The sequence below is a fragment of the Leucoraja erinacea genome, chromosome 4, assembly GCF_028641065.1.
Source record: "Leucoraja erinacea ecotype New England chromosome 4, Leri_hhj_1, whole genome shotgun sequence".
Classification (NCBI taxonomy): domain Eukaryota; kingdom Metazoa; phylum Chordata; class Chondrichthyes; order Rajiformes; family Rajidae; genus Leucoraja; species Leucoraja erinaceus.
The window spans coordinates 97,657,245-97,671,242 of record NC_073380.1 but is presented as its reverse complement, the minus strand read 5'-3'; the positions used below and the strand labels follow the sequence as shown (position 1 = coordinate 97,671,242).

Here is a 13,998-nt window from a genome sequence, read left to right as displayed (position 1 = left end):
ACCTGCACTGGTCCAGGAACGCTGAGGCCCTGTACAAGAAAGGGACAGAGCCGCCTGTATTTTTTGAGAAAGCTCCACTCTTTCCACGTCTGCAGTGAGATGCTGCAGATGTTCTACCAATCGATGGTAGCCAGTGCCATCTTTGTTGCGGTGTGCTGGGGCAACAGGGCGAAGGTCGTGGACGCCAATAGGATCAACAAGTTCATCAGGAAGGCTGGCTCCGTCCTGGGGAAGGAGTTGGATTCTTGGGAGGTGGTCTTGGAGGGGAGAATGCTCCTCAAACTACGGAGTATACAGGACAATGCAGCTCACCCCCTCCATGACACATTGGTCAACCTGAGGGTACCTTCAGCAACAGAATGGGTCCACCAAGATGTAGGACTGAACGCCACAGGAGATCCTACTTCCCTGTGGCTACCAAACTTTACAACTCATCCCCCTTCTACCTTGGGGTAGACTGAGACTGCACCCCGCCCCCCCCGCACCACCTCAATCTTTGCACATCTCCAAAGTCTTTCCACTTGTCACTTTATTTTCCTGTTTCATGTACAGACAGGATGGGTTGCACTTGAACTCGAGGGGGACCAATATCCTGGCGGGGAGATTTGCAAAGGTTTTTGGGTAGGTTTTAAACTAGAACAGTTGGGGGGAAGGACTCAAATAGGGGAAGCTAATAGTCAGTGTGTGAGGCAAGAGGCAGAGAAGGGTAGCACTCGGACCCAAAATGTAGGGGAGAAAGAAGAAAAAGATAATTAACAGAGAATAAGAGGGGGTGGGTTTCTTAAATATGTATATTTTAATGCTAGGAGCATTGTAAGAAAGGTGGATGAGCTTAGAGCCTGGATTGACACATGGAAGTACGATGTTGTGGCGATCAGTGAAACATGGTTGCAGGAGGGCTGTGATTGGAATCTAAATATTCCAGGATTTCGTTGCTTCAGGTGTGATAGAATTGGAGGGGCAAGAGGTGGAGGTGTTGCATTGCTTATCAGGGAATATATTACAGCAGTGCATTGGCAGGATAGATTAGAGTGCTCGTCGAGGGAGGCTATTTGGGTGGAACTGAGAAATGGGAAAGGTGTAGCAACACTTATAGGGGTGCCTATATGTGTTGCATTATAGACCGCCTAATGGGAAGCGAGAATTGGAAGAGTAAATATGTAAGGAGATCACAGATATTAGTATTAAGCACAAGGTTGTGGGAGATTTCAATTTTCCACACATAGACTGGGAAACACATTCTGTAATTGGGCTAGATGGTTTGAAGTTTGTAAAATGTGTGCAGGATAGTTTTTTGCAGCAATACATAGAGGTACCTACTAGAGAAGGGGCAGTGCTGGACCTCCTGTTAGGAAATGAGACGGGTCAGGTGGCGGAGGTATGTGTTGGGGAGCACTTCGGGTCCAGTGATCACAATGCCATTAGTTTCAATATAATTACGGAGAGGGTCAGAACTGGACCTAGGGTTGAGATTTTTGATTGGAGAAAAGCTAACTTTGAGGAGATGCGGAAGTATTTAAAAGGAGTGAATTGGGACATTTTGTTTTATGGGAAGGATGTGGAAGAGAAATGGAAGACATTTAAAGATGAAATTTTAAGAGTACAGGATCTTTATGTCCCTGTTCGGTTGAAAGGAAATAGTAAAAATTGGAAAGAGCCATGGTTTTCAAGGGAAATTGGACACTTGGTTCGGAAAAAGAGAGAGATCTACAATAATTGTAGGCAGCATGGAGTAAATTAGGTGCTTGAGGAGCATAAAGAATGTAAAAAGAATCTTAAGAAAGAAATTAGAAAAGCTAAAAGAAGATATGAGGTTGCTTTGGCAAGTAAGGTGAAAGTAAATCCAAAGGGTTTCTACAGCTATATTAATAGCAAAAGGATAACGAGGGATAAAATTGGTCCATTAGAGAGTCAGAGTGGACAGCTATCTGCAGAGCCAAAAGAGATGGGGGAGATATTGAACAATTTATTTTCTTCGGTATTCACCAAGGAGAAGGATATTGAATTATGTGAGGTAAGGGAAACAAGTAGAGTAGCTATGGAAACTATGAGATTCAAAGAAGATAAAGTACTGACACTTTTGAAAAATATAAAAGTGGATAAGTCTCCAGGTCCTGACAGGATATTCCCTAGGACATTGAGGGAAGTTAGTGTAGAAATAGCAGTGGCTATGACAGAAATATTTCAAATGTCATTAGAAACGGGAATAGTGCCGGAGGATTGACGTACTGCGCATGTTGTTCCATTGTTTAAAAAGGCTTCTAAGAGTAAACCTAGCTATTATAGACCTATTAGTTTGACATCAGTGGTGGGCAAATTAATGGAAAGGATACTTAGAGATAATATAGATAAGCATCTGGATAAACAGGGTCTGATCAGGAACAGTCAACATGGATTTGTGCCTGGAAGGTCATGTTTGACTAATTTTTTGAAGAGGTTACTCGGGAAATTGATGAGGGTAAAGCAGTGGATGTTGTCTGTAAGGACTTTAGTAAGGCCTTTGACAAGGTTCCTCATGGAAGGTTGGTTAAGAAGGTTCAATTGTTGGGTATTAATGATGGAGTAACAAGATGGATTCAACAGTGGCTGAATGGGAGATGCAAGAGAGTAATGGTGGATGGCTGTTTGTCAGGTTGGAGGCCGGTGACTAGTGGGGTGCCACAGGGATCTGTGTTGGGTCCACTGTTGTTTGTAATGCACATCAATGATCTGGATGATGGTGTGGTAAATTGGATTAGTAAGTATGCAGATGATACTAAGATAGGTTGTGTTGTGGATAATGAAGTTGATTTTCAAAGTCTACAGAGAGATTTAGGCCATTTGGAAGAGTGGGCTGAAAGATGGCAGATGGAGTTTAATGCTGATAAGTGTGCGGTGCTACATCTTGGCAGGATAAATCAAAATAGGACGTACATGGTAAATGGTAGTGATTTGAGGAATGCAGTTGAACACAGGGATCTAGGAATAACTGTGCACAGTTCCCTGAAGGTGGAATCTCATGTAGATAGGGTGGTAAAGAAAGCTTTTGGTGTGCTGGCCTTTGTAAATCAGAGCATTGAGTATGGAAGTTGGGATGTAATGTTAAAATTGTACAAGGCATTGGTGAGGCCAATTCTGGAGTAGGGTGTACAATTTTGGTCGCCTAATTATAGGAAGGATGTCAACAAAATAGAGAGTACAGAGGAGATTTACTAGAATGTTGCCTGAGTTTCAGCAACTAAGTTACAGAGAAAGGTTAAACAAGTTAGGTCTTTATTCTTTGGAGCGCAGAAGGTTAAGGGGGGACTTGACAGAGGCCTTTAAAATGATGAGAGGGATAGACAGAGTTGACGCAGATAAGCTTTTCCCATTGCGAGTAGGGAAGATTCAAACAAGAGGACATGACTTGAGAATTAAAGGGACAGAAGTTTAAGGGTAACATGAGGGGGAACTTCTTTACTCAGAGAGTGGTAGCTGTGTGGAATGAGTTTCCAGTGGAGGTGGTGGAGGTAGGTTCGATTTTATCATTTTAAAATAAATTGGATAGGTATATGGACGGGAAAGGAATGGAGGGTTATGGTCTGAGTGCAGGTAGATGGGACTGGGGAGAATAAGTGTTCGGCACGGACTAGAAGGGCCGAGATGGCATGTTTCCGTGCTGTAATTGTTATATGGTTATATGTATTTTGTGTTTTTTATGACTGTTGGCAAATTAATTTCCCTCCTGGGATAAATATCGTATTGTAGCTGCTGGAGATTATACAAACTATTCTTTCACCTCTTTGCTATTGAGGGAGTGCGCAGCGTAGGTTCACAAGGTTAATTCCTGGGATGGCAGGACTGTCATTTGCTAAGAGAATGGAGAGGTTGGGCTTGTATACTCTGGAATTTAGAAGAATGAGAGGGGATCTTATTGAAACATATAAGATTATTAAGGGTTTTGGACATGCTGGAGGCAGGAAACATGTTCCTGATGTTGGAGGAGCCCAGAACCAGGGGCCACAGTTTAAGAATAAAGGGTAAGCCATTTAGAATGGAGATGAGGAAACACTTCTTCACACAGAGAGTTGTGAGTCTGTGGAATTCTCTGCCTCAGAGGGCGGTGGAGGCCAGTTCTCTGGAAACATTCAAGAGAGAGCTAGATAGGGCTCTTGAAGATAATGGAATCAGAGGATGTGGGAAGAAGGCAGGAACGGGGTACTGATTGTGGATGATCAGCCATGATCACATTGAATGGCGGTGCTGGCTTGAAAGGCCGTATGGCCTATAGATAGACAATAGACTACTCCTGCACCTATTGTCTATTGTCTCTTCCCTGTGCTTAGGGACCAGAATACTCCAGGTGAAGTAATTTGCTGCTCACAGTGTGGCCTCCCCTACATTGGAGAAACCAAATGCAGCTTGGGAGACTCCTTTGCTGAAATCCTATATCCTACCCAATTTCGAGTCGCCTGTCTCTTTATTCCCCAATCCACTCCCACTCTGAGCACTGACTTTGGCAACTCATCTTTCTATAGCCCGAGGCTTGTTCAAATTCAGTTGTTTCAGACAATGTATCTTTAAAATAGTGTTAAAACTGAAAATACTAAGGTTGATCACTACATCAGCTGATGACCTTGGTGAGTCAGGGTAGGATTGGGGAATAATCTTAATCTGTATTTCTCTCTGCAGATACCTGGTCAGTTGAATGTTTCCAGCATTCTCCTTTACTTCAGATTCCACTGGATGCTGTGTTCTGTATTACAATAGCAGTTTGTTTTGCTTTGGTTGTTTTTTCTCTATTGCTCTTCTCGACAGATGAACAGTCATTAGTAAGCTGCTTTTGTCCAATCTATTTACGCCACTGTTATCCATTTCCTTGTTCTCTGTCCTTTACATACATTATTTATTCTCCCGTTCCTTCTGTTTCTCTAAATGTTCCCAGTTCTGACAAAAAAAAAATCATCAGCCTGAAAAGTTAACTGTTTCTCTCTCCACAGATGCTGCTTGACTGCTGAGTATTTTCTGTTTTTTATTTCAGAGATTTACAGCATCTGCAGTTACTTGCTTTTGACAAGGTAAGTCTGCACTACTTCCGTCTGTCAGCTGCAAGTGGGGGTGCCTTTGACTCAATGGCAAGTTCTGACCCATTAAATCAAATGACTGTGTGGTATTAATTTCTTTTTTCCAACATTAATACTTCTTTCCAAAACCATGAAGTCTGCATAATGGTGTGGTACAAGTTGTATTTCCTTTTACAAAGGAATGTTAACCCTATATTGCAAATGTTCAACGGAAAGGTAAATCTACCACATAGAAATGTTTTCCTTTCAGGTGGTGTTCTTGCCATATTTTACAAATTTGGACTGTGTTCTCTGTATTGGTGTTTTTATTTGTTTCACTTCTGTTTCGTTATTGAAACGCTCTGCTTTGCAATGGTTCTTGAGGCAGCTCAACACCACCTTCTCAAGGGCAATTAGGGATGGTCAATTAAATGCTGGTTCTGCCCGTGCAGCCCGCATCCCTTGAACAAATTAAAAAGTGCTTTACTTTGAGATTAGCATTTATGTTGGTGAGAGGGAATGTGTAATTTAACTCTAGACTGAATATCGCAGGTATTTTTCCATCGAGAGCTTTCCTCAATCTTCTCCTACTATCAGCAAAGTTTGAATCTTTTAATACACTAATACAAAAATGTGCCAAATAGCTTGACTGGGAAAGCTTGCAATGGTGGGGGATGTTGGCACCCGGGTCTTTCAGTGATGAAGAAAGATCATTCGGTGAGGGAGGAGGTATGGTTCCAATCCTAATTGCTTTTGGAAGGCTTAATAATGGTTGCTTCTAGGACAATATTCCATATCTTGTTCTATAGTGAACTTTGCATGTAGAATGATGCACATCAGACATTATAGTCATGTCAGATGTTCATTTTCGACACAGAAGTCCATGTCTAACTTCCTGGAGTGGAAAGCAGCAATGGAGAAATTCCATTCAATCCATTTTTAGTTTTTTACTGCTGATAGAAACAGCCTTTCGAAGTAAAACAGACGAAACTGCTAGTTAGAATTGTTGAATTTGTATTCCATGCAAGAAAAACTGAAGATTACACAGTTTGAAGGATGACATTTCATCTTTTTTTACTCTTGTAAGGTACTCTAAAACCGTTTTCTATTATTAACCATTTTCATTGGCTTGATTTTAGTACAAAACAGGCAATATATATCAAATTTAATTTGATCATTAATTTAACAAAATGAATGACACTTTCATATGGTAAGGCGTGTTTTTGAATGAGGTATCTAAGCCAAATAATGTCTGCTTTGCATTAATGTATGTATCTTGAGTGGGAAATACCCAAAGTGGAAATGTATTTGAAGGGTGCCATTATTATGATGAGCAAAAAAAGTTACCCAAAATACTTGCTGCATCCTAAATGTTAATAGACTGTTTAACACTTGCATTGTAAAACATATTTGCCTTTGTTTGTGATAAAGGCATAGTTTTTTTTGTGTGCATTTAGAATGTGTAAGATGATTTTGCCATTTGCGTTTCCTCTTCTTTTACAGAACATGTGCAAAATGAAGAGAACTATGCACAGGCACTGGATAAATTTGGGAGTAATTTTTTAAGTCGTGATAATCCGGATCTTGGCACAGCATTTGTTAAATTTTCCACTCTCACGAAGGAGCTTTCTACATTGCTGAAGAATTTGGTAAGATATTAGGGCACATCCTTCCTTATTTTATTAGTACCTGCCTGTTGTAATGCCTACATGTTTTTTCTAAACTTCTGATCTGTTCTTGGTCTATGATGAACCAGTGAAACAATGCTATAAATTCTCGGGGGGAAATTTGATTTCCCTTTTTATAGAATTAAACTCATATTTTCAAAAAGCAGGACTGCTTGTTTGAAATTGAATATGTATGAGCAAACCTAGTAATTACATTTTACTTATTCAGTATTCTGGATGAATGAAAATTTGAATTGGCTACAGGAAATATTCTGATGACTTCCAGGCATGTAATACAATATATGATGGAATAACGAAACCTTTGCTGTGTGGGCTAAGATGTAACATTTATGTTGTAAATTCCGAGATGGGAAATAGCTACTGGTCAGAAACAGTGGATCTTGCACTAATTAGTTAATGTTTTTTGAAGTATAAAGATTATTTTACTGATATTTGAAGCACTGATTTTAAGACTAATTTTATGGAAAAAGTGGAATGAAAGTCTCATTACACTACTTCGGAAATATTGTCCTAGTATTTCCTGCTGCGATTCACATTACCTGGGTGGCATATTTCCACCCTGATGCACATACCAAAGATGCCATTAATGGAACGCCATTAATTAGCTATTTTTGAAATACTGCTTCCAGATATTCTGTCTCATTCCTTGTTGATGCACTGTTACTTTCTGAAGGTTGATTTATGGATAGCTAATCAACCCAAGGAAAGTTCCAAAAAGATTGTTAATAGTCACAAATGGACCAAATAACATTTCAGTCTTGACTTACCCTATTTAAAGGGACATTTGCAGTCAATCTTGACATTTCAGTCGCCTGAGGTTGACTGCTCAATCTAAAACTGGTTTGGACGCAACACTGAGGTTTGACTGACCTCTGCTATTTGAACAGGTTGAAAATGCTTGTAATGGATGATTGCCTATTGGTACCGTTGCTCAATATGATCAGGGGCTTTGCAGGCATACATAAGGTGTTTCTTAGCAATTAATAAACCCTAGATTGCTATGCTCAAATCTGTCCATCTCTTGAAGCAATGCCTCTGCTGTGTCTCCCCACTATGATGATTGTCCATGCAAATATATCGACCTTCATATTTAAGCTCTTGTGCTTGGACTGCTCTGATGGTCTCAAATTAACACATTCAACTTGTTAGCCATGGGATTATTCGAGGCTACTGTTGGTCTATGTTTATCTTGATGTTTGCTGCTCCATTACCATTGTGGAGGTATGATCTTTAGTATAGTTGACTACCTCTATTTTTGCTTCTCCCTGAGGATGTGCCAGAGTGTGCGCAGAAATTTACCTTGCAAAACACCCTACACGATTTCCCAAAGTTCAAGCTTTAAATAGACTGTGCCCATGTAATTTACACTCTACTTAAAGTTCCCAATTGTCTTTATGGTATTCATTTTACGCAATATTCTGGTTGTGGTTGACTCATTGGAACTTCATGATCAGTGCTATGTATAAAGCACACCTAACTCCATTCCAGAGGAGTTAAAACTTTCTATCTTTCAATCAACCTGTGCTCATGCAGTAAAATTGGGGATAAGATCTAACCCCCTTTGAGTTTTCCTTTCCCAGAAACGGCAGCTGAATGTTGCTATGATGAAGTCACTTCAGCACAACTGCTCAGTGAAGCCCACAGTTGGCCTATTCAAGATTTAATGGTATTCTCAGCTTAATTCTGCAGCACCAGAGTTTGTTGCACAATTTTACTGACAAGCACAGGCATTGTCCAGAGGGCGTTCACTCAAGGGCAGAAAAGGAGATTGAGGATGAAGAAGGGAATGATGATGATGATGTTGATGATGATAGGGAAAGGGGTGAGGGCCATCATCAAGGTAAGAACCCCTCAATATCAAGAATGTAGAAAGAAAGTAATTTTTAAAATCCATTTCAGAGTGCTTCTACTATACCAAAGATGTTCCTGCTTCATGGTTTGCCTCTTAAGTGAAATTATGGATTTGCTTAATATGTGAACATGGGATTTATGTTCCAAAGGGTGACTCATGCAGCAGTGATTCACAGATCGTGCAGATCTATGATGAGGTGATCAATGCCAAGATGTCATTAATTGCTAAATTCACTTTGGTTTTACCTCCAGGCACAATGATCTATTTTAATGCCTGCATGAAATGTGAGGTTCCATTATGATGAGCCTGATAAAAGTACAATTTTCTGTGCCTATTTAAATATTTCATGGCCAGCAGCTTCTTTAGTTAAGCATCCTTTTGAGTAATGATCAAAGTGTCTGCTTAAAAACTAGTGCAGTTAACTATGCTAAGGATTTTGCACAAACAAGATCAATAATGCGAAGGAGCAATCAATGAAATTCATGTGATAGCACTGGGAATGTAATGTTATGCTGAGGATTAATGGACAAATCCTAATTGCTTACATGGGTCAATACCTATTTCTGTGTGCATTCATTTAGAAGTGGGAAGTGGATACCAGGTCCTAAAAGCCTTTAGCTATATTTCTCATTTTCTACATTTCGAACAGATGGTTTGCATCTGAGTTTACCTGAATAGCATTGAGTATTTTCCATTGACAATATATCTGACTTTACCTTTGTGAGTAATGCAATATTTTTTGCTGCATATAAAATGCATATAAACTTGAGTGAAATAATTTACCTGTTTTATTTTGCATAAATTAGTGCTGTGTTCTCATTTTTTTTTTTTAATGGCCTACCAGAACTGGACAAATGGAAATGTGGCTCATTAACATAGATCAGCAAAGACACAGGAGACGACAGATGCTGGGATCTTGAGCATACCATAGTGGGCTTGATGAATTTGGTGGGTCAGGTTGGGACCCTGCAGACTGATTGGAGTAGGGGTGAGAAAGCTGGAAAAGAGGGGATAGGGTCTTGCCCAGCAAGACAATGCCTAGTAAGTAATGTGTGAAAGGGGTTTGATTGGCAGATGGAGTAAGTGACAGGCAAGAAGAGACACAAGGTGTCTAGATTATCTACAGGCAGATAGGAGTTGGTCTTGATGTGGCAGAGATATAATGTTGTCCACTGCTATCTTTCTGACTAAGAATTTATGTCTTCTCCAAAACGTAGTTCGGGTATTACATTATACTTCAATAGTTGTGCATACAAAAATCTGAAAATACAAGTGAAATTTTACTTTGATAAGCTTTGTTGTGTTAATGTGAATAAAGAATACCACTATTGGGCTGACAAGAGCTTTAAGAATTTCACTGCTTGAAATTGGTGCAACCAAAGGATTAAAATAATTTTATCTTATCAGGCTAATTGCATAGCTCTCATCGTGAAGGTTGGTGATTGTATTGTAAGACCTTTTCCTAAATTTGTCTTTGTCCACATGTTTTTTTCAGTTGCAGAATCTTAGTCATAATGTCATCTTCACTTTGGATTCACTGTTGAAGGGAGACCTCAAAGATGTCAAGGGGGTAAGTGTTTGCCTCACTGAATGAAATTTCCTGTTGAAACAATTTCAAACTTCACAAAATTGGCTGTGAATCTCGTCAAAAAGTGATAGCATTTTGCGTATCAGTGATATTATTACCCTTTAAATGGTTATCAGACATTAAACAAAAATGTTTAAAAAATATTCTGCAGTGTAATGGTATATGTACAATATTTGGCTTGTTATAAAAAGGAACTGCAGATGTTAGTTTATGACAAAGTGGGACCCGTTGGGTCCCAGCATCACACGGGAGGGCTGGTCACCAACGCAATATTCCAGCTCTCCACCTATACCAATATTGCTCGCCAGTTGGGGGGGGGGGGGGGGGGGGGGGGGGGGGGGGGGGGGTTCTGTTGCGCTAGTATGGGTGTTGCGGGCCGAAGATACTGGTTTCCAGAGGGCTAGTATAGACATTGTGGGCCGAATGGATTCTTGGGCTGGCATCCAACTGTTGCAACAATTTTAAAAGCCAAGCAAAGGCAAACAATTGGGCTGCAGCCACCTGACAACCAAAATTCATTTTGTGAACACAAACTTTTTAAAAAGGCGAGGCAAACAATTGGGCTGCAGCCACTTTACAGCTGCATCGAGGGGACTCACCGTGCAATAGACGTGCATTCAGTGTTATTCGCAGCTCCGAGAGCCGTGACCCTCTCGCTTCCTGGGTCTGGCAGAGACTGAGTGAGGCACTACACTTCCGTGTTTTATAGTCCCTCCCCCTGCCGCCAGCGGGGGCAGCAGAGAGAATGGGGAGTTTTTTTAAAACATTAATATCTCTCTGATTTTTCTTCGATGGGGCAAATCCTCTTGTCCCGGAAGGCGGAGGGGACTCTGAGCGAGGTGGCCAAAAATGACAGCCGTTGGTAGCGGCGTTCTTTCGGAAATCGCACCACAGTGGGCCAAAAGCGGTCAAGATCAGACTTTTAGTAATATAGATATATTCACTAATAACTTGAGAAATATAGGATCAAATCTTAAGTGAACCTGATCACTGTGTGGAGGGGAAAAATGTAAGTCATATGTAAAAATGTAAGCGCTGTCACGTAGCGTTTTGGCGAAAATACACACATGCACACACAAGATGAGGCTTTTATAGGTATAGAGATTATTATCACGTGTACAGACGTACAGTGCAAAGCTCTGTTTTGCATGCTATCCAAACCAGTCAAACCAGATAATACTACATATCAATACAATCATGCCAAACTTGAATAGATTAGATTGACCAAAGATAGAATGCAGAATATAGTTGCTATCATTGTAGTGCATGTGGGAGGGAGGGCTGGTACTGTACCTGCATGCTTACAAAGTAAACATGCAGGCACAGCAAAGTAAGCATGCAGATAGTGCAGGCAGTGAAGAAAGCAAATGGCATGTTGGCCTTTATAACACGAGGAATCGGATATAGGAGCAAAGAGGTCCTTCTGAAATTGTACCGAGCCCTAGTGAGACCACACCTGGAGTATTGTGTGCAGTTTTGGTCCCCTAATTTTGGAAAGGAATGGAGGGTTATGGTCTGAGTGCAGGTAGATGGGACTAGGGGAAAATAATTGTTCGGCATGGACTCGTAGGGCCGAGATGGAATATGTTCGAAGCAAGTTCCAGTGACGTCAGTGAGTTCGCGGAAGCAGTCACGGACTTCATCACAACAGTAACCGACAACATCGTCCCCACGGTAAGGGTAAGCACCTTTCCGAACCAAAAGCCCTGGGTAGACAGGTCTGGTCGTGTGGCCCTGAATGCTCGCACCGCTGCCTACAATTCGGGCCTGGCATCAGAAAACATGGGCGTCTACAAGGCAGAGTCCTACCGACTGCGAAGGGTGGTGAAGGACGCAAAGAGAAGGTACAGAGACAAGATGGAGTTACAGATGGAGCAGCAGGACTCCAGAAGCCTGTGGTAGGGGCTACGGATTGTAACCAACTACCGGAGCACCCCTCCCTCATCCGCAAGTGCCGGCACCTCCCTAGCTGATGACCTGAACTCCTTTTACGCTCGTTTCGAGAGGGGCAACACCACTCCAGGTCTGCCGACTATCGACAATATCGCCAGCGGGCTGGCTACCGAAGCTGAAGGGAGGAATGTGCACACATTCTCGCTGTCCGAGCACGACGCGAGGAGGGCTCTGACACGGGTGAACACGAGAAAAGCTGCAGGCCCCGATGGCATCTCGGGGCGAGTACTGTGCTATGCAGCTAGCTCCAGTGCTCACTACATTATTCAACCTTTCCCTGGAAAAGTCTGTGGTCCCTGCCTGCTTCAAAAAATCCATCATTGTACCGGTACCAAAAAATTCCTCCCCAGCCTGTCTGAATGACTACTGTCCGGTGGCCCTTGCCTCGGTAGTCATGAAATGCTTTGAGAGGCTGGTGAAGAAACACATCTGCGCCTTCCTCCCTTGGAACATGTACCCGTTGCAGTTCGCATACCGTCCGAACAGATCCAAGGATGATGCGGTCTCCCAGGTCTTGCACACCGCTCTCTCCCATCTGGACAGCCAGAAGGGGGGCTACGTGAGGATGCTGTTCATAGACTACAGTTCAGCCTTCAACACGATTGTCCCCACCAGACTGGCCAGGAAGCTAATGGAATTGGGGCTCAACACCTCCCTGTGTGCCTGGGCCCTGGACTTTCTCACCGCCAGGCCCCAGGTAGTCAAGATGGGAGGGAATACATCGAAGTCCCTCACCCTGAGCACAGGATCGGCCCAGGGTTACGCCTCAGCCCCCTTTTGTACTCCCTGTACACACATGACTGTGTGGCTAGGTTCAGCTCCAATTCAATAATTAAGTTTGCTGATGACACTGTGGTGGTGGGCCTGATCTCGGACAACGACGAGAAGGCCTACCGGGAGGAGGTGGCTGGTCTAGCACTCTGGTGCCAGGATAACAGCCTCCTCTTGAACATCAAAAATACGAAGGAGCTGATCATGGACTTTAGGAGGGCACATCATCCGAGGACGTACACTCCATTGAGGATAAATGGGGATCTTGTGGATGGGGTGAACTGTTTTAAATATCTGGGAGTCCACATCTCCGAGGATATGACATGGGCATCACACGCCTCAGCACTCGTGAGTAAGGCAAGGCAGCGCCTTTACCACCTCAGGCAATTGAGGAAATTCAGAGTGTCTCCGAGGATCCTCCAGTGCTTCTACGCAGCGGCGGTGGAAAGCATCTTGTCCGGGAACATTACCATCTGGTTTGCGAATTGCTCTGCCAAGGACAAGAAGGCTCTGCAGATAGTAGTGCATTCGGTCGAACGCACTATGGGAACTTACTTGCCCCCCTGCAGGAACTATACATCAGGAGGTGCAAATCCAGAGCCAACAATATCATGAGAGACCCCTTCCACCCCTGCAACGGACTGTTCCAGCTGCTACGGTCAGGCAAATGCCTCCGTTGCCATGCGGTGAGAACGGAGAGGTTGAGAAGGAGTTTCTTCCCAGAGGCCATTCGGACTGTAAACGCCTATCTTACCAGGGACTAACTCTACTGAACGTTTTTCCTTCCATTATTTATTATGTAAAAGAATATGTGTGTTATGATTGTGTTTATAGTTTGTTTGGTTGTTTGTCTTTTGCACAAAAGTCCGCGAGCATTGCCACTTTCATTTCACTGCACATCTCGTATGTGTATGTGACAAATAAACTTGACTTGACTTGACTTGATGGCCTGTTTCTGTGCTGTAATTGTTATATGGTTATATAATTTGAGGAAGGACATTCTTGCTTTGAGGGAGTGCAGCGTAGGTTTACAAGGTTAATTCCCTGAATGGCAGGACTGTCGTATGCTGAGAGAATGGAGCAGCTGGGCTTGTACACTCTGGAGTTTAGAAGGATGAGAGGGTA

The 13,998-nt window shown here is 42.4% G+C and overlaps 1 protein-coding gene across 5 annotated transcripts in view; it reads left to right on the top strand.

Annotated features, from left to right (window-relative positions):
- LOC129696711 (arf-GAP with SH3 domain, ANK repeat and PH domain-containing protein 1-like) overlaps window positions 1–13,998 on the top strand; it is a 196,086-nt gene that overhangs the window by 82,970 nt on the left and 99,118 nt on the right. For all 5 annotated transcript variants that reach the window (XM_055634834.1, XM_055634832.1, XM_055634835.1 and 2 more), the window contains 2 exons: window positions 6,525–6,670; window positions 10,057–10,131. In XM_055634834.1, the coding sequence (XP_055490809.1) occupies window positions 6,525–6,670; window positions 10,057–10,131 (221 nt within the window). The remainder of the gene's footprint in view (window positions 1–6,524; window positions 6,671–10,056; window positions 10,132–13,998) is intronic.